Consider the following 25094-nt stretch of genomic DNA (forward strand, 5'->3'; position numbering starts at 1 on the left):
TGCCAGACAACTGGACCAGGCTGCCCAGAGAGGTTGTTGAGTGTTCTTCACTGGAGACTTTCAAAACTTGTCTGGACCCATTCCTGTGCAACCTGATCTAAGTGACCCTGCTTTAGATCATCTCTAGAGGTCCTTTACAACCCCTAGCACTCTGTGATTCTGTGATCATCTTTGCAGCACACCAAGAAAAGAGGCTCTTTTCTGCACCCTTTAGGAAGCAAACGAGAGTTCTGTAGGCCTTAAGAAGTTTCTTTGGAAAGGAGGGCCCCTGTGTATCAGCCAAAACCTGAGTCTGCACCTCTGATTCTAGCTTAACTTGCAAAATCCATAGAGCAGGAAACCTCTGAGCTCTGAGACTTCCAGCTGGAAAAAGCTTTCTCTGCTAGTTTTCCCAAAGGTGATTTATTCTGTTAAAAACTATATTGTGTAACACTTTCTGCCTTAAAAGCAGCTCATGCAAAATTAATTACAAGGCACTATGTTTGTGGGGAAAAAAATGCATTTTGCTACAAGTTAAGTTGAAGAAAAAAAAAATTATATAATGTATGTTATACCAGAAACAGCTATGAGCTGCCACCACAGCCCTTATAAATCAAATCACTCCACATCAATGACTTTAGGACTAACCCACATCAGGCTTTGTGGGATAATGCACAAGTAAAACCATTTTGGAGTAGCTGTGTATTTTTCCTAAGCTGGGGGGGTGACAATACAAAACTGGGGATTATGTGTTTTTAAATGGCAAAGTGGGATTTTGGGGGGGGTTGGTTTGTTTGCTTGCTTGTATTTACGGCTCGGTGAATTTTGCATGTTCCGTTGTTTTCTCTGGCTTTTTGGAAGTGATGTGGGAGCCAAGACCCTTTGAAATCCGGGGGCTCTTTTTCACTGAAAATATTGCTAATTACTGGCCTTGTCCTCTTAAACAGGCAGACAGAAATTTCATCTGTAGAAACTGATGACATCCTCATAGGTAAACTCAAGAGCAGTGAGTTAGACCATGGACTAGCAGCAGACTTGGTGGAGTTCAAGAATGGTTTCACTCAATGACCTTAAAGATCTTTTCCAACAGAAACAATTCTATGATTCTATAATTTTTTAAATCTATGGTTCCTATTCTCTTCTATCATAAATCCTGGCAAGCAATAATTACATAGAACCCTGAAAAAGTAAGCTAATCATAATTACTGTGCAAAAAGAACACAGGCATTATAACAGTCCTGTTGGCTCTGTATCAATATTATATTTAATTAAGCAGAAGATTATCCAGTAAAATGGTCTCTTGTTTGCTCTATTAACCAGCTGAAAGTTCACCAACACTAACAAGTGTTCACAGGAGCGAGGAACACAACTTCCACATCTTCAGGGTTGCCTTAGGAAGGGATCACCCCAGCAAATTAAGGGCCTCAGGCAGACAGATGAATATGCATTCAAAATCCAGATTGTTTAGGCAGTCCTGGAAATCTCAGCCATGCACTGTACTTGCACCAAATCCCTCAGTACTGTGCCCAAAACCCCCCACAACTTAGAAAAGGTCCATGCTGCTGGCCATATCCCTGGGGATATTCAAAAGGGTGCTTGACAGGGCGCTGGGCAGCCTGATCTAGTTGAGGATGCCCCTCCTTTCTGCAGAGGGGGTTGGAGTAGATGACCTTTGCAGTTCCCTTCCAACCCAGACCATTCGATGAGTCTATGATATTGACCACAGATCCCTCACAGTTTACTGTTGTTACTGCTCTTCTGTTTGTATTTTACCTCTACATAGGGAGTTCCTCACAAGCATCATTTGTAAATCTCTTTCCACTATCTCCACAGGGACAGAGTTCATGGTTTGGAGAAGGTGTAGAAAACATTCAGCATAAAGATTAAAATGCAGGTCTGTCGTTGCCTCAGCAGTCTACAGTTCTTCCATGCATTCATGAAAGGATTCCTGAAATGTGGCTCCTTGCCTAATTCTGTTCCTGTTCATGTCACACTTTGACTGACACTACAGGAAACCTTAAGGTAAGAAAGAGCCCTTTTTTGGATTATTTTTTTTCCAGAACAGTATTTAGATAACTCTATTTTAACATCTGGCTAGATTCTATGGTCCTGCTCTGGCAGGGGGGTTCGACTCGATGATCTTCACACGTCCCTTCCAGACTGGACGTGAGGAAGTTCTTCACCATGAGAGTGGTGAAGCCCTGGAATGGGTTGTCCAGGGAGGTGTTTGGGGCCCCATCCCTGGAGGTGTTTAAGACCAGGCTGGATGAGGCTCTGGCCAGCCTGATCTAGTGTGGGGTGTCCCTGCCCATGGCAGGGGAGTTGGAACTAGATGATCCTTGTGGTCCCTTCCAACCCTGACTGATACTATGATACTATGAACCCCTAACCCCTAACATCCTGTGATCTGTGAGAGTAATTTTTATTTATCTGACCCCTTTCCACATGTCCCCTTTGGCTCAATTTAAACCACCACCACCTCCCCTCCCCTAGATATTTTGCCCCATTAAGAAGGAACAAACAGGACATTTAACTTCAACTAAGCATACAAAATACCAAACCCACCCTTTAAACAACCAAGAGCAGTCCAAATCCAGTACTATTCCACACTGCATATTTCAAAGGCATTAAGTTAAACATGTGAAGCAAACTTAGCCACAGGTTCCAGATGCTGACAGCGAGGGTAAGGGATTTTTAATGTTAGGGTTTTTTAATTCTAGCACAAGAACCCTCAAAATCCTCCTATGTTACTGGAAATCCCCATAGTCTTAACTAGATGAAGATTCCCACTTTGGTGGCACACACATGAGACCACATCATTGCAGTGTAGGATTAATGGTTGGACTTGATGATCCCAAGGGTCTTTTTCCAACCAGAATGAATAAATCTGTGATCTGCTGAGGGGCAATGAATCACCAAAGCAGCAATGAAACTGTTTATGAAGTGTATTTTCAGCTGGTTCTTACTGTGTTGTAAACTTCCTTCCACCCAGTCCTTTCACCCTGCTTATACAATCTGACTACAGTTTATGTATTTTTATTCACATTATTATACAAAGCAAAATTGAAAAGGAACAAAAAACCAAAACCTAAATCCCTGTTTGAAATCGGCAGGTTCCTGCCTGATCTGACAAGTAGGACTCAGCTATGTACCTTTAGATACCAACCAGAACCCACAGCACTGCAGAGAAGCTCAGCTTTATATATGTGTTAAAACTCAGTATCCATTCTGAAGCAGATGATTAAGCATCATGCTCTGAATTAAAGACTGCAACCTGTCAAAGAGACAGCCTAAGGACCTATCTGGAGTGCACAGAGCAGCCAGGAGGTCTAAAAGAAACCAGTGTAAACATCAGCCATGGATTGTGACTAAGGAGAAGTTCTGAGTATCCCCCAGAGCAAAGAATGAAAGTGTTTCTATTAGAGAATAAGACCACAGCAGAGTGAAAAGAGAGTCCCTGAACTAGCACCCTGTGACCCAGGCACATTCCCACCATGCCAGAACAATGCACTGACCTTGTCCACAATGCAGATCGGCTTCTTGCTTTGCCCATCAAGAATTTCCACTTCAAAGTAAGTAATCTTTGAATGTTTGAGGGCTGGTGTTGCCTTGGGTTTGCCAGCAGAGAGCATAAGCTGAGAGAAGCTGAGAGAGGAGCGTGAGTCATTGTGGGACATGGACAAAGCTCCTCCATGAGATTCGAGATCACTCTTCTGTTCTGGAGAGCTGGGTTTCTGCCTCCTGTCCATGGTGTGACCCAGAGGCAGAAACTGTCATCTCAGCAGGGCACAGTGGCAGGGGAAAGTGTTTCCTCCCTTTGTCAGTTAAATACAATCACAGACTGATGAGACAGGAAAGGTCAAGTGGCATTCCATTTTCAGAGCGCTGTCTTATTTAGCAGGACTGAAAACAATGGCTCTGTAATCCATGCCTATATTTAACCTGCTGCTGGGATCTGCTCTACTGCTCCTGCTGCTTCCCCCACTCCCCACCCCCCTTTTTTTAATTTAAAACAGTGTTTGAAACACTACATCTAGAGATTCCCTCTTACAAGAAGGCAGACCCTAAAATTCCAGAGCCCCAAAGGAATTGGTGGCAAATGCAGCAAATTTTACTGTTTTCTACTAAGGCAGAGGTCTAAAAGTGTCCACATAGGCACAGATAGAATCATAGAATTGTTTTGGTTGGAAAAGGTCTTTAAGATCCATGAGTCCCAACATTCCCTAACTCCACCAAGTCTGGTGCTAACACAGCCCTCAGCACCACATCTCTGCCTCTCTGAAACACCTCCAGGGATGAGGATTCAGCCACTTCCTGGGGAGCCTCTTCCTATCTTTGAGAACACTTTCAGCCAAGAAGTTTCTTGCAATATCCAGTCTGAGATGGATAGGTGTGGATGCATGCACCCTTACTGTGCATCCACAAAATAATGTCAGATATCACCTCTTCTGGAAATATTTACTAACTAAATGCCACAACTTCACCAGCAACATTTAAGGGTTGCCTGCAAATAGAGAGAATCCGGTACCTGGTGGTGTTTAGCTCTAAGGACCTTCTGTCATTCAGTGGGGCAGAGCTTGAAGCTCTGCCATGAAACTCAAGTGATGTAAAGGGAATTACAGCTACAAAGGCACTAATTCAGGGCTTGGAACATTGCACTATTTTCTTACTATTGTCTTTCCCGACAATGAATTGTCGCCACGCAAGTCTGATGCAAAACCCAAGTAGCCTCAATTGTAAAAATAAGGCTTAGTTAAACAAAGATATTTGCTCTACAAGGGCTTCCTCAAGCCTTGTTTAAACTCAATTTTTCCTTGTATAACTTTTTTTTTTAGTAGTATTTAGTAGAACTAGCAGCGCTTTTCCACGCTTAGAGTGTCCCAAGGATCACACTGTTAGATGGGCACCACAAATTCCTGCAGACAGCTTTTTTTTCCAGTGGAGAAACAAAGTTCTGAATACATTCCTACATGGTAAAAGCCTGGGGAAACTACAATCACCATGACAAAAGTCAAACAGGTTTGTTACACTCAGGAAATTGAATTAAGTGAAAAAAAAAAACCCTTCCTCAAGATAAAAGTGGGCACACAATTGAGCCCACAACTAATGCCTGCTCTAGAAGGCAGGGTGGGAACAGAAGAGGTCTCTTCTCTTTGACAATGATACAACCTACAGAAAGTTTAGTGGTGGCCTAGCAACACATGACAAGAAGCTCTGTGAAATAACAGAGAAATTAATTGATAAGTGATTGCAGGAATTAGAATAGAGTAGAGTAGAATAGAATAGAGCAGAGTAGAATAGAATAGAATAGAATAGACCAGACCAGACCAGATTGGAAGAGACCTTCAAGATCATCGCGTCCAACCTATCATCCAACACCACCTAATCAACTAACCCATGTAACCAAGCACCCTGTCAAGTCTCCTCCTGAACACCTCCAAAGATGGTGACTCCATCACCTCCTCAGGCAGCCCATTCCAATGGGCAGTCACTCTCTCTGTGTAAAATTTCCTCCTAACCTCCAGCCTAAACCTCCCCTGGTGCAGCCTGAGACTGTGTCCTATCTTTCTGGTGCTGGTTGCCTGGGAGAAGAGACCAACCTCTGCCTGTCTACAACCTCCCTTAAGGTAGTTGTAGAGAGCAAGAAGGTCACCCCTGAGTCTCCTCTTCTCCAGGCTAAGCAACCCCAGCTCCCTCAGTCTCTCCTCATAGGGCTTGTGTTCCAAGCCCCTCACCAACTTTGTTGCCCTTGAAAAAAATGAGAGTGAGGGGGCCCCCCAAAATGAAGGAAATTTCCAAATCAAAGCTCCTTTCCTGGCAATATTCACAGATAAACTCATCTTCACATGTGGGAGTTATCTAGTTGCTGTTGATGGAACAACTCATGCTACATCAAGCTGTCCAAGTGCTCAAGTTCTGAAGAGCCATTCCTGCATGCATGAAATGAGTCCTGCCTGTAGACATGTGGAAAAGATGTAGGAGAGAAGGAAACAGCACATTAGCAGGAGCTGCATTCATGAATGTCTGAGCTCAGCAGTACCAGGACTGGGCATCTGAAATTACAAAATACTTGCAATACCAAGAGCTAGCTCAGTTTATTTATGGCTCTTTAGCCAGTTGTTCTGACTAAAGAGGCCAACCCAAACTCATAACTAATGTGCTTTATGTCTATACAACACAACAAACTAAGGCCTGGCAGAAAATCCCTGTTATTTGTCGGTGCAGTGATGCAACCTCTGAATGCCTTCAGTGACTTTGTTAGTGGGAAGCCCTGACTGTGGGAATCGAGACTTGGTGACATTGGTCACATATTGGCTATACTGAAATCAGCGTCTTGCCATTGATGGAAAACAAGTCAGCATATAACGAAAAAACATGGTCAGAATTGAGCAGGATTACATTGTGATCAAAGAAGTCCACTTACGGCTGACTGGAATCACAAGGTCTGCAAGACGCCACCACCTTGGTGGAATCAATATAGCAAGCAGAAGTTTTGGTATGAACTGGTCAGAACATGGAGAGTGATGAATTATTAGCTAACCATAAGGGGCTTGCTATAAGCAGTAAAGTAAAGACCAAAGCTCCTGAGTGCGTATTTAGGCAGACTACTATAAGCAAACTTGATAAACTACTGCAGAAGAAATGAGACAAAGTGACACAACTTCCCCTGTTTTGCTGCAAGACCTCAGTGAGCTCCAATACCATATATTAATAAATATTCTAAATTCAGTTCAGTTCAAAAGCAATTAAGAATAATGTTGAACATCAACAAGAACAACCAGTGCTGGGTCCTGTACTTGGGTCACAACAACCACATGAATGCTCCAGGCATGGGACAGAGTGGCTGGAAAGCTGCCCAGCAGAAAAAGACCTGGGGATGCTGCTCAACAGCTGGCTGAAGATCAGCCAGCAATATGCTCAGGTGACCAAGAAAGCCAACAGCATCCTGACCTGGATGAGGAAGAGTGTGACCACCAAGAGCAGAAAAGTGATCTTTCCCCTGGACTCAGCACTGGTGAGGTCATTCCTTGAGCCCTGTTCAGTCTTGAGACCCTTACTCCAAGAAAGACATTAAGGTGCTGCAGAGTATCTAGACTAGGGCAACGAAGCTGGTGAAGGATCTAGAGGACAGGTCTGGAGAGGAACAGCTGAGGGGCGACCTTTTTGCTCTCTTCAGCTCTGAAGGGAAGTTGGAAACAGGTGGGGGTCAGTCTCTTCTCACTAGCAACAAGTCATAGGAGGAGAGGAAATGGCCTCAAGTTGCAGCAGGGGAGGTTTAGGTTGGATATGAGAAGAAACTTCATGACTGAAAGCATTCTCAAAGACTGGCACAGGCTCCCCAGGGAGGTGGAGATGTGATGCTGACGGACATGGTTTAGCACCACCCTTGGTGGAGTTAGGCAATGGTTAGACCAGATGATCTTAAAGGTCATTTCCAACTGAAACAATTTGGTGATTCTATGATCATGGCTAATTCTCCCTTCTGTTGCCAGCTTCCTAAACAGAATGACTCAGAAACTGAAGATCAATGGAGACAAATTCCCCAAGTGGCCCTGCTTTGGCAGGGAGGTTGGATCCAACGATCTCTTGAGGTTCCTTCCAAGCTCTAATGTAGTGTGACTCTGTGATGTGTATGTAAGAAACCAGCGTTGCAATCATTACTGTGGGCATATTTGTAATGTTATTTAAAATTGTAACAACTGAGCTGATGCTTCCAAAACACAAAGCAACACAAAAACAAAGTTAAAAAAAAAAAACCACCTTTTCACAGAATCACCAAGGTTGGAAGAGACCTCGAGGATCAGAGTCCAACCTGTCACCACCGACCTCATGACTAAACTGTGGCACCAAGTGCCACGTCCAATCCCCTCTTGAACACTTCCAGGGATGGTGACTGCACCACCTCCCTGGGCAGCACATTCCAATGGCCAACAACTCTCTTAGTAAAGAACTTTCTCCTCACCTCGAGCCTAAACTTCCCCTGGCGCAGCTTGAGACGGTGTCCTCTTGTTCTGATTTACTGCAGACATTTAAATGATCAGCATTTTATTAGTGACCAATGAACACTTCAAAAGCTGAACCAGTTCCAGCAAAATGGTCATTAAAATCTATTTTCATTTTTTCAATCTGAAGTAATCATCTTCAATGTCAATATTTTGATATACAACAATCTTTACGGAGCTAAATACTTTCTTGACATAAACTAGTAGGACTTCCCTGAAGGTGACAGGCTCTTTCCTCACTATTAAATTATGGGTCTGGCATCTGACTGGAGCACCATGTCTGCAGCAAACAGACTGCATTAAAGCTGGGTGCAAGCCACTCTACCAAAAATAAGCAGGGATAGAATTGCCACTGATAAGCTAAACTCTCAAAGAGATGCATAAAAGCAGTGGAGATTTTGCCATCAGTGTGACAAGTGCTGCACTTGCTTCAAAGTCATCACCAGCTTTGGATGTGAGGTGATTCAGCCCGTTCTATGAAGAAGTGCACACAGAAACATGAATCGCTAAATGAAAGGCACATGTTCCCTATCAGTGCCTCATCTCAGTGCCCAGCCCTAGAGACAGGAAATCCTAGCACATGGGGCCAAGCTGTCAGTCCTGGGGTGAGATTTATTGATCCACACTCCATGGGTACAAGCTGCTGTTCCCAGAGCTGTGCTAGGGCTAGTAGCCAGCAGCCATTGAGACTCTGACCTCAGCTTCATTCTGGGACTCTGAGATGAGTCAAAGAGCACTCAGCAAGAATTAAATCATCTCTGACAGCTTCAGCTCACACTGAATTTCCTGCCATATAAGGGGCTGATATTTTCGAGGAGGGCCACAAGAATGGGCATAGCTCTTCTCACACTGTGGCTCTCCCTCATCCCCTCAGCTGGCACAAGCTCTTGTACAGACAGGCAAGCATTTTCCTAGGGAAGCCTTCTGAAAGGCACTTCTTCCAGGGGCAGGAAATACCTGCCCCCAAAGCAGGCAGCAGGACCATCACTTCTGCTTAAATGAACCATTGGTATATTCACAAGAAAAGCAGCACCCTTCTGTAATGGACTTTTTGTGCCCTTCCCATACAGTGTCTTGAAACAACCATCAGCCTCTAGAGATCATGACAAAGCAGCTCACAAACTACAGGGCAGGGCCTGAGCTTTAACTTTCCTGTGAGGTGTTAGTGAGCTGCTGTTTTCCTGCTGTTCCCATTCCACAGGTCTTCTCTGTGTGAGGCTCTCTTGCACCGCACATTTTGCAGACAGCCTGGCACAAAGGGATTTCCCAAGATCTCAGCTGGGGCCTGCAGGCACTTCTGAAGTTCCTTTTCATCTTTGCTCGTGTTTTGTCCTCTACTTTCCCCAGAGAATGGGCTGTCTTTCAGCCTGCTGAGTATCGACTGTTAAGTCAGCAGCAGAAGGTCATCTGTCAGTCTGGATGCTTGTCAGCAGCCCCTCACATGTCACATTTTTATCTCACTCACTTTGAATGCTTGATGGAAAGAGAGTTACTACTTTCCTGTGGGCTTTGTGATGCCAAAAAACTGAGCAATGCCCCTAAGACACAAGCCTCCAGAGCACAAAATATGTGGGCTTCAGTACTGCAGGTCATGCAGCCTGAAGTAAAGCAGATTCCCAGGAACTGTTCTGATTAGCAAAGCCCTTTAAGATCGAGTCCAACCGTGAGCTAACTCTACCAAGGCTGGTGCTAAAACGACCTGTGATAGAACAAGAGGACACAGACTCAAGCTGCACCAAGGGAGGTTTAGACTGGATGTTAGGAAGAAGTTCTTCACAGAAAGAGTGATTTGCCATTGGAATGGGCTGCCCAGGGAGGTGGTGGAGTCACCATCACTGGAGGTGTATAAGAGGGGACTGGATGAAGCACTTGGTGCCATGGTTTAATTGTTTGGCTCGATGATCTCAAAGGTATTTCTAACCTGGTCTATTCTATTCTATTCTAAACTGTGTCCCCCAACACCACATCTCTGCCTTTTTGAAACACCTTCAGGAATGGGAATTCAACCACCTCCCTGGGTATCCTGCTCCAGTCTTTGAGAACCCTTTCAGTCAAGAAGTTTCTTCTCAGATCCTATCTAAACCTCCCCTGGTACAACTTGAGGCCATTTCTTCTCATCCTATCACTTGTTCCTACAGAGAAGAGACCAACCCCCACCTGGCTCCCATCTCCTTCCAGGGAGTCATAGATAGCCAGAAGATCTCCCATCAGCCTCCTTTTCTCCATACTAAACCACCCCAGGTCCTTCAGCTGCCCATTCTCCAAACCCTTCACCAGCTTCCTTGCCCTAGTGTGGACACGCTTCAGCACCTCAATGTCTTTCTTGTAGTGAGGGCCCCAAAACTGAACACAGTACTCAAGGTGTGACCTTTCCAGTGCTGACTACAAGCTCATGACCACTCCCCTGCTACTACTGGCCACAGTACTGCTGGTCCAGGCTGGGATGCCGTTTGCCTTCTTGGTTACCTGAGTACACTGCTGACACATCTTCACCCAGCTGTTGACCAAGAGCCCCAGGTCTGTCTCTACTGAGCAGCTTGCCAGACATTCTGCCCCAAGCCTGGAGCATTCATGTGATTGTTGTAACCCAGGTGTAGGACCCAGCACTTGGCCTTGTTGAGTCTCATACAACTGACCTCAGCCCATCAATCCAGGCTGTTCAGATCCCTCTGCATAACCTTCCAACCCTCAAGCAGATCAGCACTTGCTCCTGCCTTAGTGGCATCTGCAGACTCACTGAAGGAGCACTCAGCCCCTTTGTCCAGATCACTTATAAAGATATTAAAGAGAACTGGCCCCAGTACTGAGCCCTGGGGAATGCCACTCATGACTGGCCACCAACTGGATTTAACTCCATTCACCACCACTCTCTGGGGCCAGCCATCCAGACAGTTTGGTGGACAAGAGTTCTCAAAGCATGGGCAGACAGGGAGCTTCCATGTATTTCATTGTGACTCTCTGCTATCACACCACTTTGCAGTGTAAACAGAGAGGCCTGAGTGGATTAATGAAGGACAGGTGCTGATACTCTGTACTTTGCAGCAGTAAGCTTACTTTGTGTCCTCACCTAATTTCATCTGAGGATATGTATTACTGACAGCATTTTCTTTTAATCCCCCTCCAAGAACATAACCTGATGAAATAAAGGGTTGTCATTTCCCAGGGCAAGATCAAGCAGCCACATTACCAGAAGTTAAGTATGGATGATGAAAAGAAATACAGGGAGGCAAAGCCTTGCTCATGACTGGCAGCAGTACAGGACTGTCAAATCCATGCTCTTACTGCTGAGATTAAATGCATCTTTCTTTTGTGCAGACTTACACAGGCAAGATGAAGTTGGAGCCACTTGCACTATCTTCAAGGAAACAAAATGTTGCTCAAATCTGTGGGTTTTGTTGAGGCTGAAGCACTCAAAAGGATTTACTCATTTGGGCAAAAAAGATTTTGAGGTTCAGAGTAAGCTCATCTCTCTTGTATCTTCTGGCCAGTGGGATCATAGAATGGTTTGGGTTGGAAGGAGCCTGCAAAGGTCATCTAGTCCAACCCCCTATGCAGCCAGCAGGGATGTCCTCAACTACATCAGGTTGCCCAGAGCCCTGTTGAGCCTCACCATGAATATCTCCAAGGATGAGGCCTCAACTACCACCCTGGGCAACCTGTTCCAGTGTTCCACCACCCTCATGGTGCAGAATTTGTTCCTAACATCCAATCTAAATCTGCCCTTCTCTAATTTCATACCATTCCCCCTCATCCCATCACTGCAGGCCTTTGTAAACAGTCTCTCTCCATCCTTTCTGTAGGCCTCTTCAGGTACTGGACGGCCGTTATTAGGTCTTCTGGGAGCCTTCTCTTCTCCAGGCTGAATAGCTCCAGCTCCCTCAGCCTGTCCTCATAGCAGAGCTGCTTCAATGCCCTGATCATTTTCATGGCCCTCCTCTGGACCAGTTCCATCAGGTCCATGTCCTTCTCATGTTTAGGCACCAGAGCTGGATGCAGTACTCCAGGTGAAGTCTCACCAGAGTACAGTGGCAGAATCACCTCTCTGGGTCTGCTGGCAATGCATCACTTGATGTGATTTGCTTTCTGGGCTGCAAGCTCACACTGCTTGCTCATGTCCAGCGTCTCATCCATCAACACTCCCCAGTCCTTTTCCTCACCTCCTCCCCTACCCAGTCTGCATTGATAGTAAAGGTTTTTCTGGCCCAGGTGCAGTACCTTGCACTTGGTCTTGTTGAACCTCATGAGGTTCACCTGGGGCTACCTCTGTAGCTTGTCCAGGTCCTTCTGGATGACATCCTGTCTCTCTAGCATATTGACAGCACCACTCAGCTTGGTGTCACCTGTAAACTTGCTAATGGTGCACTCAATCCCCCTGTCTATATCATTGATAAAAATATCAAACAGTGCAGACCCCTGAGGGACACAACTTGTCACTGCTCTCCAGCTGGACTTCAAGCCATTGAGGACCACCCTCTGGATGCAGCCATCCTGCCAATTCCTTATTCACTGAACAGTCCACACATCAAGCCCCTATCTCCCCAACCTGGCAAGTAGGATGTTGTGGGGGACTGCATCAAAGGACTGTATCAAAGGCAGAAGTCCAGATAGATCACATCCATAGGTCATCCCTCGTCCACTGATCAAAAATACATTCTTGTGAGATTTTTCTCTAAATGCAGAATGATTTGGAATTAGTCAAGTGGAGCAAAGGGAGGATTTTTTGTGTTTCATTAGAACTGCCCTTCAGCACCAGGTGTTTTCAAGCTTAAAATGTCTGGGAAAATGTTTCCATGCAGGAAAATTACAAAACAAAGGCAAGCATTCTCATCAGATTTAAATACTCTTATCTTTTTCCAACTCTTTCTCCTGCTAAGCCTCTCCTGCCTATCCTGCTACCTCACCTGCCCCAGGAATACTGTCACTCTTCTTAATGACCCCAGTGAAGAAGCCACCTTACCCCAGTTTGGGTATTGCCCTGGGCTATTAGTGCATTCTGTTTCATTTTGACCATTACTTACATCTCAGAAGCAGAAAGAAGTTTCACCTGAGGTCTGATCGTTTTTCTGATAGGGCTGGGATTTTGTCCGGCATGGGAGGCAGCGCTCAGCCAGGCAGCTCTGCCTGCAGCAGGTTGTGCTGGTTTGGAATAGAGTTCATTTTCTTCCTAGGAGCTGGTACAGTGCTGTGGTTTGGATTTAGGGTGAGGAGAATGTTGATTACCCACTGATGTTTGAATGGTTTCTAAGTAGTGTTTATCCTAAGTTAAGGATTGTTTAGCTTCCCCAGCTCTTGGAGCAGACAGGTGTAGAGAGAGCAAGCAGCTGCATGGTGCTTAGTTGCCGGCTGGGGTTAAACCTCCACACATGTTTAGGTGAAGATGTCACTGACTTGCTACCTCCAATTTAGCAGGATCATGCACTCAGGATTGCCACCTTATCATACCTGTCATCCTCACAGCACCTGGAGCCACCACATAGCCTGAAGCAAAACCTGTCTTTCATAGATTGGAGAGGCATGAAATTGTTTCTGTTGGAGAAGATCATCCAGCCAAACCATTCTCTGACTCTCCCAATGCTGGTGCTAAACCATGGCCCTTAGTACCACATCTCTGCCTCTTTGAAACATCTCCAGGGATGAGGATTCAGCTACCTCCCTGGTGAACCTGTTCCAGTCTTTGGGAACCCCTTCAGTCAAGAGGCTTCTTCTCATATCCAGCCTACATCACCCCTGCTGCAACTTGAGGCCATTTCCTCTACTTCTATCACTTGTTGCTCGGGAGAAGAGACCAACACCCACCTTGCTACAACCTCAGCTTTTCTTTAGGAAGTCCAGCCAGACTGGAAGGGTACTCACAGAATCAGAGTTAGCAGTAGCTCCAGAGGAAGCCTAGTGACACATCCACCTGTGTGATGCTGAATAGTGAGAGCTGGCTCTCACTATCTGGTTGAGCAACCTGGCTCTTTTCCTCATGCCTACACATGATAAGGTTCCAGAAATTAGGCACGGAAAGATGTGACTCCTGAGGACCTCCCTCTTCTCAGAGAAGCCCCAGCAGAACAGGCTCTCAAGACCCTGCATAGCTTCAAAGGAGAAGATCCCCATGCTGAGACATCTGCCTCCCCTACACGAGGTACAGAGTACCCTGGTAGCTCAACACTGGACCTCTCCACAACCCTTAGAGCAGGGTGCTGTAGCACTTGAATGCTTTTTAAGGGCTGTCCTGTGGTCTCATGCTCTGTGCCACAATTTTGTGTACTGAGGGGAGAGCAGAGATGACTGTAGGGAAAGCGAGCTGCCCACAGGCATCCAGCTGATGAAGCTGAGTATAGTACCAGGTCTTCCAGCCACACACAAAAGGATGGAGCCTCTGTGAGCTCCAGAGCTCCCTCCACTTCCACTATTAAGCCCCCTGAAAGACATGCAGACACAAACAAGTGTGCATTTCATCTGTGTAGCGATATTGCACCACATAGTGAAACAGAGTGAGTTGAGAACAGGGTTTTAAACTTGAGCTCAGGGGCAAAAAGGTTAGCTCCAGAAATGCTTTTGTGGCTTCATGTGGAACACTTCCATTCCTAGTGCAGAAAGCATTTTCCACCTGGCTCTCTGTGGCTGGTACATCCCAATTTAACTCCTGCTTTGTTTCATCACAGCAACGTTGACACAGCAGCACTTGAAGCAAAAAGATGTGCTTCTGCACAGCACAGTTGGCAGGGAAGAGTGCCCTAATTTGTGTGAAGTTTGCGGTGCAGTCTTCCCTTGTTTTGCTGCAGCTCAGACAAGAGAGGGGCTTGCTGCTTGTATTAGTTAGCATGTGACAGCTCAGTGGTAGGCAGTTTGGCTTCGAGGAGGAGCAAAGCCAGAGCAGACTGTTGCCAGAGCAGACTCTCAAACCTTGTCAGGAACTGATATGTAAGCTCAGGCTGCCAAAAGACAGCACTTGTTGCTTGACACGTTAGGACAACAGCATGTCACTCAACACCCCTGGAGTGTGAGTTCCAGTTTAACAGCTCCCAGTCAGGAATGAGTGTGACCAGCTTGCAAACAATGTCAGAACCACCACTGGGTGGCTGCAGCCAGCTGCCAGAATTATATTTGCTTTTTAAGAAAATGAAAAACTGATGCTGTTGGTAGGCTTACAGCTGTCTGTGTGAGAGCATTCCTGCAACCTCCATAGCCACCCTGGGGGCAAGGTGATAAAGACAGATGTGACAAGGAGAGCCCTGACATTGACCAGTCTGGGAAGCAACACTGGAGCAGATCTGTGTCTTCCCTGTAATCTCAGGTAAGATAGCAGCATCCTTCACCAAAACTTCTTGTTGCAGAAAGCAGCTCAGATTCACAGACAGATCAAAAATGCAGGGAAATAAAACACTTGGGTAGAAAGAATGTGTCCCCACATTCTTAGTGTAGAGGGCTACACTAAGGGATAGGAAGTGCTTTAAAAGGCTGAAGATGCTGCCTCTTTCTAAGAGTGAAATAAAGGAAGATTCAGCATCACATCTGCAATCTTCCTGAGCTAGAAATTGATCAGTGGAACAGGAAAATACACAATTGCCTAGAGGCACTTAGTGCAGTTGTCACTAGCTCCACATGCTGATAGGATACAAAAGTTCACTTTTTTTGACAAGTAAGGAAGCTCTCCAAGAAGCCTGGCTTAGCAGTTGTCCTGTTCTGAGACAGAGCAGAACCAATTCTGGTCAGTGCTGTGACTTCCCAGCTGAGTCTCTGCTCAGTGCCTTTCTGCAGCTCAGGGAATGTTCCCACAGACAGAGGCTGCTCTAAGCAGTGAGAACACTGATGGGCAGAGTCAGCACCAAGGGCTGGGATGCAGACCAAGGGCACTGCTGCATATTGTGTGCTACATGGGGGTGCAGAGTGAAAGGTCACACCTGCAGGGAGGAATGGACAGTTCAGGTGACCCTAAACTGACCAATCAGGAATACCATCCCAATAGAGAGCTGAGGGATCATAAGGATCAGGCTGCTACTTCTTGTTTTTCAATGGCCAGAATCCAAGAAGGGTTCTGTCTGTTCTGCTTTTGATCCTAATCCATGAGTTCCTGAATCTAGCTCCCGTCTCCTGCTGAGTCCAGTCTGGGGCTTCTGCCACAGCATCAGTGGTGACAGTGACCAGTTGCTATGAGGGGGGTTGGGTTCCATATTGGTTTGTATCTATTTCATTTTATTGTCATTGTTTTCATTAAAGCACATTAGTTTCTTTCCCAACCCATCAGTTTCTCTCTTATTCCCTTCCCTTTAGAAAGAGAGAGGGACTGGTAGAGAGCGTCTGGCACTCAGTTAGTGGCTACCCCAGCCCTAGCCCTTGACACCTATGCTATTTTACAGCAGGAAAGTGGAGAATGGCTGCATTTGAAAGGAAACCCTTCCATCATCCAGGTTGCCAGTCATCCTCTACAGCCTTAGTAACTAATTAGTCCTGTATCCAGTCTGCAAAGCAATGAGGTATAGCTTTGCTTTTTCTTTCCTAACCATCAGGCCCTTTTCCACATGCCAGGCACCTCAAGCTGTCAGACATTTGGCAAAGCATGCTGTGCTGCAGATGTACTCAGACATAATCCTTGTGTACTGCTCTGTTGTGCTGACTGGGAGGTATGAATTGGCCAGGGCTCCTGGATGTGCCTGTGTGACAGCCACACTGCACCTTCACAGCCTCTGTAGCTTTCTATAGAGCTGCAGGCACCTGTGGTCAGCCCTGTCATACAAAAAAAAACCTGCTCCAGCATAGAATCATAAAAACAAAGAGCCATAGAACCATCTTGGTTGGAAAAGACCTTTGAGATCATTCAATCCAACCATTCTCCAATGCTACCAAGGCTGGTGCTAAACCATGGCCCTCAGCACCACATCTCTGCCTCTTTGAAACACCTCCAGGGATGGGGATTCAACCACCTCCCTGTTCCTGCTTTGAGAACCCTTTCAGTGAAGATGTTTGTTCTCCTATCCAACCCAAACCTCCCTTGGTACAACTTGCTTTCTGCTGCAACTTTCCTTTGTGAGCAAACCACGTATGGGCACCACAGATGCTGTATCTGAGTCCATCCAGTTTATCAGCCTTTGTGCCAGAGCTCTTGGCATTGCTCTATCCACAAGAGGAACTGGCTATGCCTGCCAGTTTCTTTGTAGATAAAGAACCTGCCTTGCTGTTGCTACTGTCAATACAGAGGAATTCAAAGTTTCATTCTGTTGCCAAAAAAAAGTTGCTTTGGCATGCAAAAGCAAGAACAGCCAAGAACAAACGTGGGGGAAAAAAAAGGCTACTAAAGAGAGCTGATCACTCTGTGCTGCAGTTTTTGTCTGTAGGTTAGCTACCACAGCACCCAGATGCAATGTGAACTGTTGGTGTGTATAGAGTTAGCAATGACAGAACAGTTTCTCATGAACATTTGTATGCACAGCTTTTCTCCAAATTCACAGCATTTAGAGCAAAGTAGACTGACCACACATCTTGGGGGGACACTCTCTACACAGAGGCAACCACAAACTCCACCTCAGAAAATAAATAGGTGGTTCTTCAGAGAGAGTAAAAAGTACAGCTTTAATTAATAGGGAGAAAAGAAAAGGTTTCTCTTGAAGTTTCTTCCAGAGAGCATTTTGCTTTCAGCTAGCTGTAGCACACAAGAGAGTGTCCAAGCAGGAACGTAACAAGCCTCTATCTTGCTTTTGCAGAAGCAAAGGTAAGATCTTCTAAGGACGAAATAATTCCTGCTTATGTGCAGAAATATGCTAACTACTGCAGCACACCTGGTTGGAAAGACTCTTAAACACAGTGAGAGGTTCTTTTAAGCAGAGTAGAGGCCTCAGGAATGCTACCCAGACAGCCCAGCGGTGGTGTAGCTGATGCACAGGCTGGATTTATTGCTAGTGGCAGAACTGTGAACCTGTCAGATCAGGAGACAGGCTGAGCTCCTCAGGTCCATGCCTTAAGTTAGCACTGCTGAGATGCTGATAAAGAAGTAGTCAGACATCTTCACCAACAACATCCTTAAAGGTTGTGTTAATAATGTTTGTATGGCTAAAGGGCACGTTCTGAACCAGGAGCTAATGGTTTCCCACTTGACGCTCTTTGGGGCTTGGAGAGACAAGCGTTCTGGTGTCTGTAATTTCTCACCTGGATATACTTTCCAATCTCTCTCTTGCAAACCAAAAAAAAGCAAGACCCACAGCAGCAGGATATGCCTCACTTTCAATAGCTCTGTCAGCTTTGTCTCAAAGAAGCTGATGTACAGTTTACACATCTCCCTCCTGAAATGGAGCAACTGATGGAAACAATACAGGACAATATAAAAGTGCCAGGGAAGCATCTGTAACTACTTAAAAACAACAGAACAAGCAGAACATCATTAGTAAGACTACTGAAACACACAAATTAAATTATGTATTTCTCCCCTGAGGAAAATCCAAGACTGAGCATCGAAACTATTCCAGAGGAAAAGACCATCTGGGCAGAATTCTGAAAATCACAGCAAGTGCATTAGCATGGCCTGGGCTTTGGGCCAGAGGGAGCTTACCGAAAAATGAAGGCCTCAGAGGGCTCAGCAGACAGTGACCTGGATGCTGAGCTCAAAACAACACTAATCAAAATTAAACTCTTAGCAGCAGCCAGGAGAAACTTGGGTTTGGTTGAGTAACACCAGCATGTCTGTGTCCTTGATTAAAAGTATCTGAATGAAGCACTTAGAAAATGAAATATTTCGAAACATTAAAAAAGGTAACATTTTATGAGATAAAAGGCTTAGAGAGATTTCACTTTAGTCATTGTCTTGTTCAGATGTTTTTAGCCTAGAAATGGCTATTAATTTCTGAGCCAGCAATGTGCACTTGCAGCCCAGCAAGCCAACCAAGTCCGGGGCTGCTGCAAAAGCAGCTTGAGCAGCAGATTGAGAGGGAGGATTGCCCCCTCCCCCCTTTACTCTGCCCTCCTGAGACCCCACCTGCAGTTGTGTGTCCATATCTGGAGCCCCCAAAACAAGAAGGACATGGAATTGCTGGAGCTGGTCCAAAGGAGGCCACAAAGATAATGATCAGAGAGCTGGAAAACCTCCCTGTAGGGGCAGGCTGAGAGAGTTGGGGTTGCTCAGCCTGGAGAAGAGAAAGCTACAGAGACAGCTTAAAGCATCTTTCAGGATTTGAAGAGGGCTACAGGAGAGCTGGAGAGGGACTTTTGACAGAGGCATGGAATGACAAGATGAGGGGTAATGGCTCCAAACTGCAAGAAGCTACATTTAGATTGGACATGAGGAGGAAATTCTTCCCGATGACAGTGCTGAGACACTGGAACAAGTTGCCCAGAGAAGGTTTGGAGCTCCAGCCCTGGAAATGTTGAAAGTGGGGTTGGAAGGGCCCTTGAGCATCCCGGTCTAGTGGAAGGTGCTCCTGCCACAGCAGTGGGGTTGGAACTAGATGATCTTGAAGGTCCCTTCCAAAGGGATATTTATCGTTTCAGTTGCAGAGTAAATGGTTATGCTTGGTTTAAATCACGTTTATTAAAGCCCATGAAACTTACTGTATGAGAGACAAATGCAATTATCTTTATTGTGGAATAAATGCATAAAGAATGCCTAGCTTTCCCTCTTCAAAACAGCATATTTCACAAGAAGGATAGATTCTGGCAAAGCAATGCTCCCCTGCCACACAGCACATGTTTAATGAAGTTACTCCTCAGCTGTTTGTTGCTGAACTGAGCTGAGCCAAAATGAGACACGCTCACTGAGTTTGTAAGCACTCCTAGTCCTTCAAAGTGGAAGCCTCCACCAAAGGAAAACACTTTCCAGTGCCAGTCTAAAAAAGTATGTCAGAAAAGACAATCATTCTGTCTTTTCAGAAAGCAAATAGAGCAGAAAGCAAGCACAGAAAGGAATTAAGAGGGACTTGTGGTCAGATCTCCCATTAGGATCACTCAGACCAGCTGGATTCATACAGCCTCAGATCTCTCCCTTTGCATTGTCACATCCTGGCCAGGCACAGCTTTGGCAGGGGTATACTGGAGGAATGCCAATGCCACTTCCATGCACTGCAGTTAATAAGCAAGGTTTTAATTTACCTATTGAAAACCAATCAAATTCTAGGAAGCTAATGAAAAGCCATTTTATTAACAAAACAACTGATTCTCTCTGGTCTGAAGAAATGACTGAAACATTAGGCAACCCACCTGAACTTAGAAGGGAAGATTTTCACATTCAGGAAAGAAAACAATCAAGAGGTGGTGGGGTTTTTGCATGGAAAACCATGCCACCGGAACATATGTGCCGCAAAAATGGAGCTTAAATAGTCAATATAAGACAGCAAAAAGCAGTGCCTGATCCCTCATAGCTAGCAGGTTTTCAAATGATGGAATTCATCTGCCACACTTCACTTAGCATAGCGGTAGCACTGCACCACAGAATGCCACCATCAGGTAGTTACTGTAATGGTGAGCAGTTAAATGAGCAGTGTAAAGGGTAATAGAATAGGGAGGGGAAAGAGGCAAGAACATTTAGTCAAGCATGTTTCTTTTTCCTTTTCTCTCACACAGAAGACTGAAGATTCCTCTTTAGCTTGCTTTAAATGAGGAGGAATGGGTGGGGGGAAGGCCTGGCCCAAAGAGTGGTAGTGAATGAACTAAATCTAGCTGGCACCCATCACTAGTGGTTTACCCAGGGTTCAGTACTGGGGCCTGTCCTCTTTAATGTCTTTCTCAGTGATATGGATGAGAGGATTGAGTGCACCCTCAGTCAGCTTCCAGGTGACACCAAGCTGAGTGGCTGTGTTGATCTGCTAGAGGGTAGTGAAGCTCTACAGCATGATCTGGACAGGTTAGACCCATGGGCTAATTATATGAAGTTTAACAAGGCCAAGTGCCAGGTCCTGCATTTGGGTCACAACAACCCCATGGTAAGCTACAGACCTGGGGATGTGTGGTTGGGAAGCTGCAACTTGGAGAGGGACCTGGGGGTTCTGGATGTCAGTCGACTGACCATGAGTCAGCAGTGTGCCCAGGTGGCCAAGAAAGCCAATGGCATCCTGGCTTGGATTAGAAACACAGTGGCCAGCAGGAACAGGGAAGTGATCGTCCCCCTGGACTCGGCACTGGTGAGGCCACACCCCAAGTACTGTGTTCACTTCTGAGCCCCTCACTGCAGGAAAGACACTGAGATGCTGGATCATGTCCAGAGAAGGGCAGTGGGTTGGACTGGATAATCTTTGAGCTCTCTTCCAACCAGATGGATTCTGTGATTTGATAAGGCAATTTACTTAATGATAGAAATCTTGAAGCTTACTCCAGGGCAGATCTCTAGTGGTGCTTACACTTCACAAGGGTCAATAGACACAAAGACCTTTACTGCGTGGAGAAACTATTTACCTAAAGCAATTGTTCTCCAAACTTAAGAGCGACTGGAGACTTGCCCCTAAAAATTCAAAGCCTCCATCTTTACAGTATTTATTCTCCAAAGCAGATGGCAAGCCTTGGTCTTTGGTCAACTAAGTCTCAAGATCCAAGCTGCAGAGTCTGCTGCTCTCTTGATCAAGGTTGGCTGTGCCCACACTGTTTCCTGAGTGGGCTGTACAGAGCAGTGAGAGATGCAGCACAGTCCTCTCAGGCTCCACAGCAGAGACAGTGGCTGAACATGCAAACTGCCAAGAGCCCCAGGCAATTCTCCAAACTGCATCCAGGCATTCCTCATCTCAGGAAGCTGAACCTTCCTTGAGGGACAGGTGAGGATTGAGCATGCAGGAAGGTTGCTAGGTAAAGCATCATTTCTCCTGTTTTCATGGTGGCTGGCTGGCAAAAGCAGCACAGACACTGGAACAGGGTGCACAGGGAGGTCACCTCCCTGGAGGTGTTCAAGGCAGGCTGGACAGGGCCTTGAGCTACCTGGACTAGTGGGAGGTGTCCCTGCCCATAGCAAGGGTGTTGGAACCAGAGGATTGCTAAGGTCCCTTCCAACCCAAACCATTCTACGAATCTATGAATCCTGCTTTGCATTATGAGGAGGCTTCCCACCTTCACCGTGCTCCAAGCAAAAAGTAAAATGCACAGACCTGCTCTACTTAAAGCTGCCCTGTCCCTCACACATGTTAGCACAGCTGAAGCTATCAGAAGGTTTCTGCAGCCACTGAATTTTGCTCTGAAAAGCTATTTCACTCAGTTCCTTTGGCTTCAGCAGTAACTTGGGCTGGAGAGTTACTGTACCAAAAACTACTGCAGCCTGAAAGCTTGGAATCATGAAAGCACAGAATTATTTCAAGTGGTAAAGACCTTTAAGATCATGGAGTCCAACCATTCTCTCCCTCTGCCAAGCCTAATGCTAAACCATGGCCCTCAGCACCACATCTCTGAGCTGCCACATGTCACGTTTTGGTTTTAACCTGCCTTCAGCTGCTACTTTTGGTCACCACTCCTACACCACACAGTGCATGGAGACCTGGGAGGGAGTCAGGAGGACAAAGACAGAAGAGGTTTTTCTTCTAGGACATGTTTGCTGAAGTAAAGCACTGGAACCCTCTGCTATTTGTAGCCCAGGTGTAAAATCTGCCGCCTTACATATTGCTGCTGCTGCTCACATCCTGCCGCATTTATTAAGCAGCCCACTAGAAAGGAATTCTCTCTCTTCTTCAAGTCTCCCCAGTCCTTCTCATAAAATACAGTGTGTACCTCTTGCACAAAAGATTATCTGAGTTTTGCAAAGATCTTTTGTTCATTATTTAACAGAGGGAGATAGCACACATTTAGGGAATATAAAAATGTTTTATTCACTGCCTTCAGCTGCCTCTTATTTTTTCCTCTGCCCCAGTAATAGAGTTAATACATTTGTATGCATTTTCCATGCAGTCTCTCACATTCCACCTGCAGATGTATATTTTTGTCTTTGAAATAGCTATGAAATAATCACTGGAAGCCATCTTTTGTGGATAGCTTTATCATTTTACTGTCCCTGAATGCAAAGCTAACACTGTATCACTGTTACAGGAAAGCAATTAAGGTAGACTGCATGACTTGGAGGAAATGGAAATCTCTCCATCCTGTTGCACACAGCAGCTTGTTTCCATCCCCTGTTTAGGTAAGGAAACAGCAGATGTTTGCAGACCTAGCTGGGTAGATCTGTGTGTGGAGGGGGTGGCTGTTTAGTAGGGTTACCAGATGCATGGGGCAATGCAAGAGAGGGGCCATGGATGTCACCTCTCTGGACTTCTGCAAGGCCTTTGACACAGTCCCCCACAATATCCTTCTCTCTAATCCATCCAGATGTGGATTCAAGGGGTGGGCTGGTGGATAAGGAATTGGCTGGATGGTCACAGCCAGAGGGTAGTGGTCAATGACCAGATGGAGATGGGTGACAAGTGGTGTTCCTCAGGGATCCATACTGGGACCAGTGCTGTTCAACATCTACATCAGTGATATACACCATGGGATCGAGTGCACCCTCAGCAAGTTTGCAGATGACACTGAGTGGTGCTATCCATATGCCAGAGCTATGGGATGTCATCCAGAGGGACCTGGAGAAGCTAGAAAGGTGGGCCCAGGTGAACCCCATGAGGCTTAATGAGGCCAAGTGCAAGGTCCTGCACTTGGGTCAGGGCAATCCTCCTTACCAATACAGGCTGGAGATTGAGAGCAGCCCTGCAGAGAAGGACTTGGGGGTACTGGTGGATGAGAAGCTGGACATGAGCCAGCAATTGTGAAGGCCAGTGGCATCCTGGGCTTCATCAAAAGAAGCATGGTCAGCAGGTTGAGAGAAGTGATTCTGCCCCTCTGCTCTGCTCTCCTGAGACCTCACCTGGAGCACCAGCTATGGGCTCTCAACACAAGAAGGAAGTCACAAAAATGGTCAGAGGTCTGGAGTACCTCTCCTACAAAACAAGGTAAGAGAGCTGGGGCTGTTCAGCCTGGAGAAGGCTCTGGGGAGACATTATAACAACCTTCCAGTACCTGAAAGGAGCCTGTAAAAAAGCTGGGGAGGGACTATTGAGAAGGGGTTGGAGTGATAGAATGACAAGCAGTGGTTTGAAACTAGAGAAGGGCAGATTTAGAGTGGATGCTAGGAAGAAGCTCTTTGCTATGAGGGTTGGGGAACACTGGAACAGGTTGCCCTGTGAGATGGTGGAGGTCCCACCCCTGAAGACACTCAAGGTCAGACTTGATGGGGCTCTGAGCAGCCTGATCTAGTTGGGGATGTCCCTGCTTACTGTAGGGAGGGTTGGACTAGATAAGCTTTGAAGGTCCCTTCCAACCTTATGCATTCTGTGGTTCTATGATAAAGGCAAGCTATGTTTTTTTAGCCCTAGGTCCTGGCTACATCAGCACCCACATGTGAAGAACTGAGTGCAATTTCTTCTCTGGTCACAGCTGGTAAAGCAGAGGCACAGCACAGCCTGCATCCCTACAGTCACAGTTACTGCCTGGGGCATGCTGCCTGTCGGTCCCAGCTCAGTGCAGGAACCCATCAAATGAACAGCCACAGGAAAGGACAAATCCTCAGCCTCATCCCAGCAGATGGAAGATGCTTGGTTTCAAAATGTGGCCACTGGTGTGAGGTGCCTTAACACCTGTGTAGTGATTTTGTGTATCCATGAATGCTGCCAATCCCTTAACATCAGCCTGTGAATTAAAGTCTACATTTGGGACCTACTTCATGGAAGAACCTAAGTCCATCTGAGTACCAGCCTTCCTACATCTGAAATCTGATTTGGTCAAGACCCATCTCTTTCACAGGACACTCCTAATATGAGATAAGAATATCCAAGACTTGTCTGGGTTCTTTCCTTTCTTTTTTTTTGCCCCCAACAACTCAGGGAACATGGAATAAACACTCTCTAATCTAAAGCACAAATCAAAGCCAGGGATCTTGCTGCTTTTTTTTTAATTAACAGGAAAATCTGCATACACAGTCAGCAGAGTTTCTGGGTTTAGGCCAGTGTGGTGGTTTGAGCCTTAACTGGGACATAAGAGTTCAGATGGAGGCCAGGCTGAGAATCCCTCCCCCACTCCCCCCTCCTCTTTCCCAATAGAGAGGAAAAGAAAGGGAAGGAGCAAATCCACCAAGAAATAATTTGGGTCTGGCTTGGAAGTAGAGAGATAAAGAATTTTCTTTAAACAGTATATATGTGTAAC

At 46.0% G+C, this 25094-nt stretch overlaps 1 protein-coding gene and 1 long non-coding RNA gene across 2 annotated transcripts in view; one reads left to right on the top strand and one right to left on the bottom strand.

Annotated features, from left to right (window-relative positions):
- The window catches only part of TECRL (trans-2,3-enoyl-CoA reductase like), an 81879-nt gene extending 78133 nt beyond the window's left edge, over window positions 1-3746 (bottom strand). Inside the window, exon 1 of the mRNA XM_068137421.1 lies at window positions 3495-3746. Coding sequence (XP_067993522.1) covers window positions 3495-3728 — 234 coding nt within the window. The 5' untranslated portion in view covers window positions 3729-3746. The remainder of the gene's footprint in view (window positions 1-3494) is intronic.
- On the top strand, window positions 1819-25094 carry LOC137440805 (uncharacterized). The gene is made up of 4 exons (XR_010987245.1): window positions 1819-2001; window positions 22953-23043; window positions 23584-23845; window positions 24263-25094. It is a non-coding gene; the product is annotated as an uncharacterized lncRNA (long non-coding RNA).

This window comes from Melanerpes formicivorus, unplaced genomic scaffold (genome assembly GCF_026170545.1).
Source record: "Melanerpes formicivorus ecotype bairdi unplaced genomic scaffold, bMelFor1.0.p_v2 SCAF_4, whole genome shotgun sequence".
Taxonomy (NCBI): domain Eukaryota; kingdom Metazoa; phylum Chordata; class Aves; order Piciformes; family Picidae; genus Melanerpes; species Melanerpes formicivorus.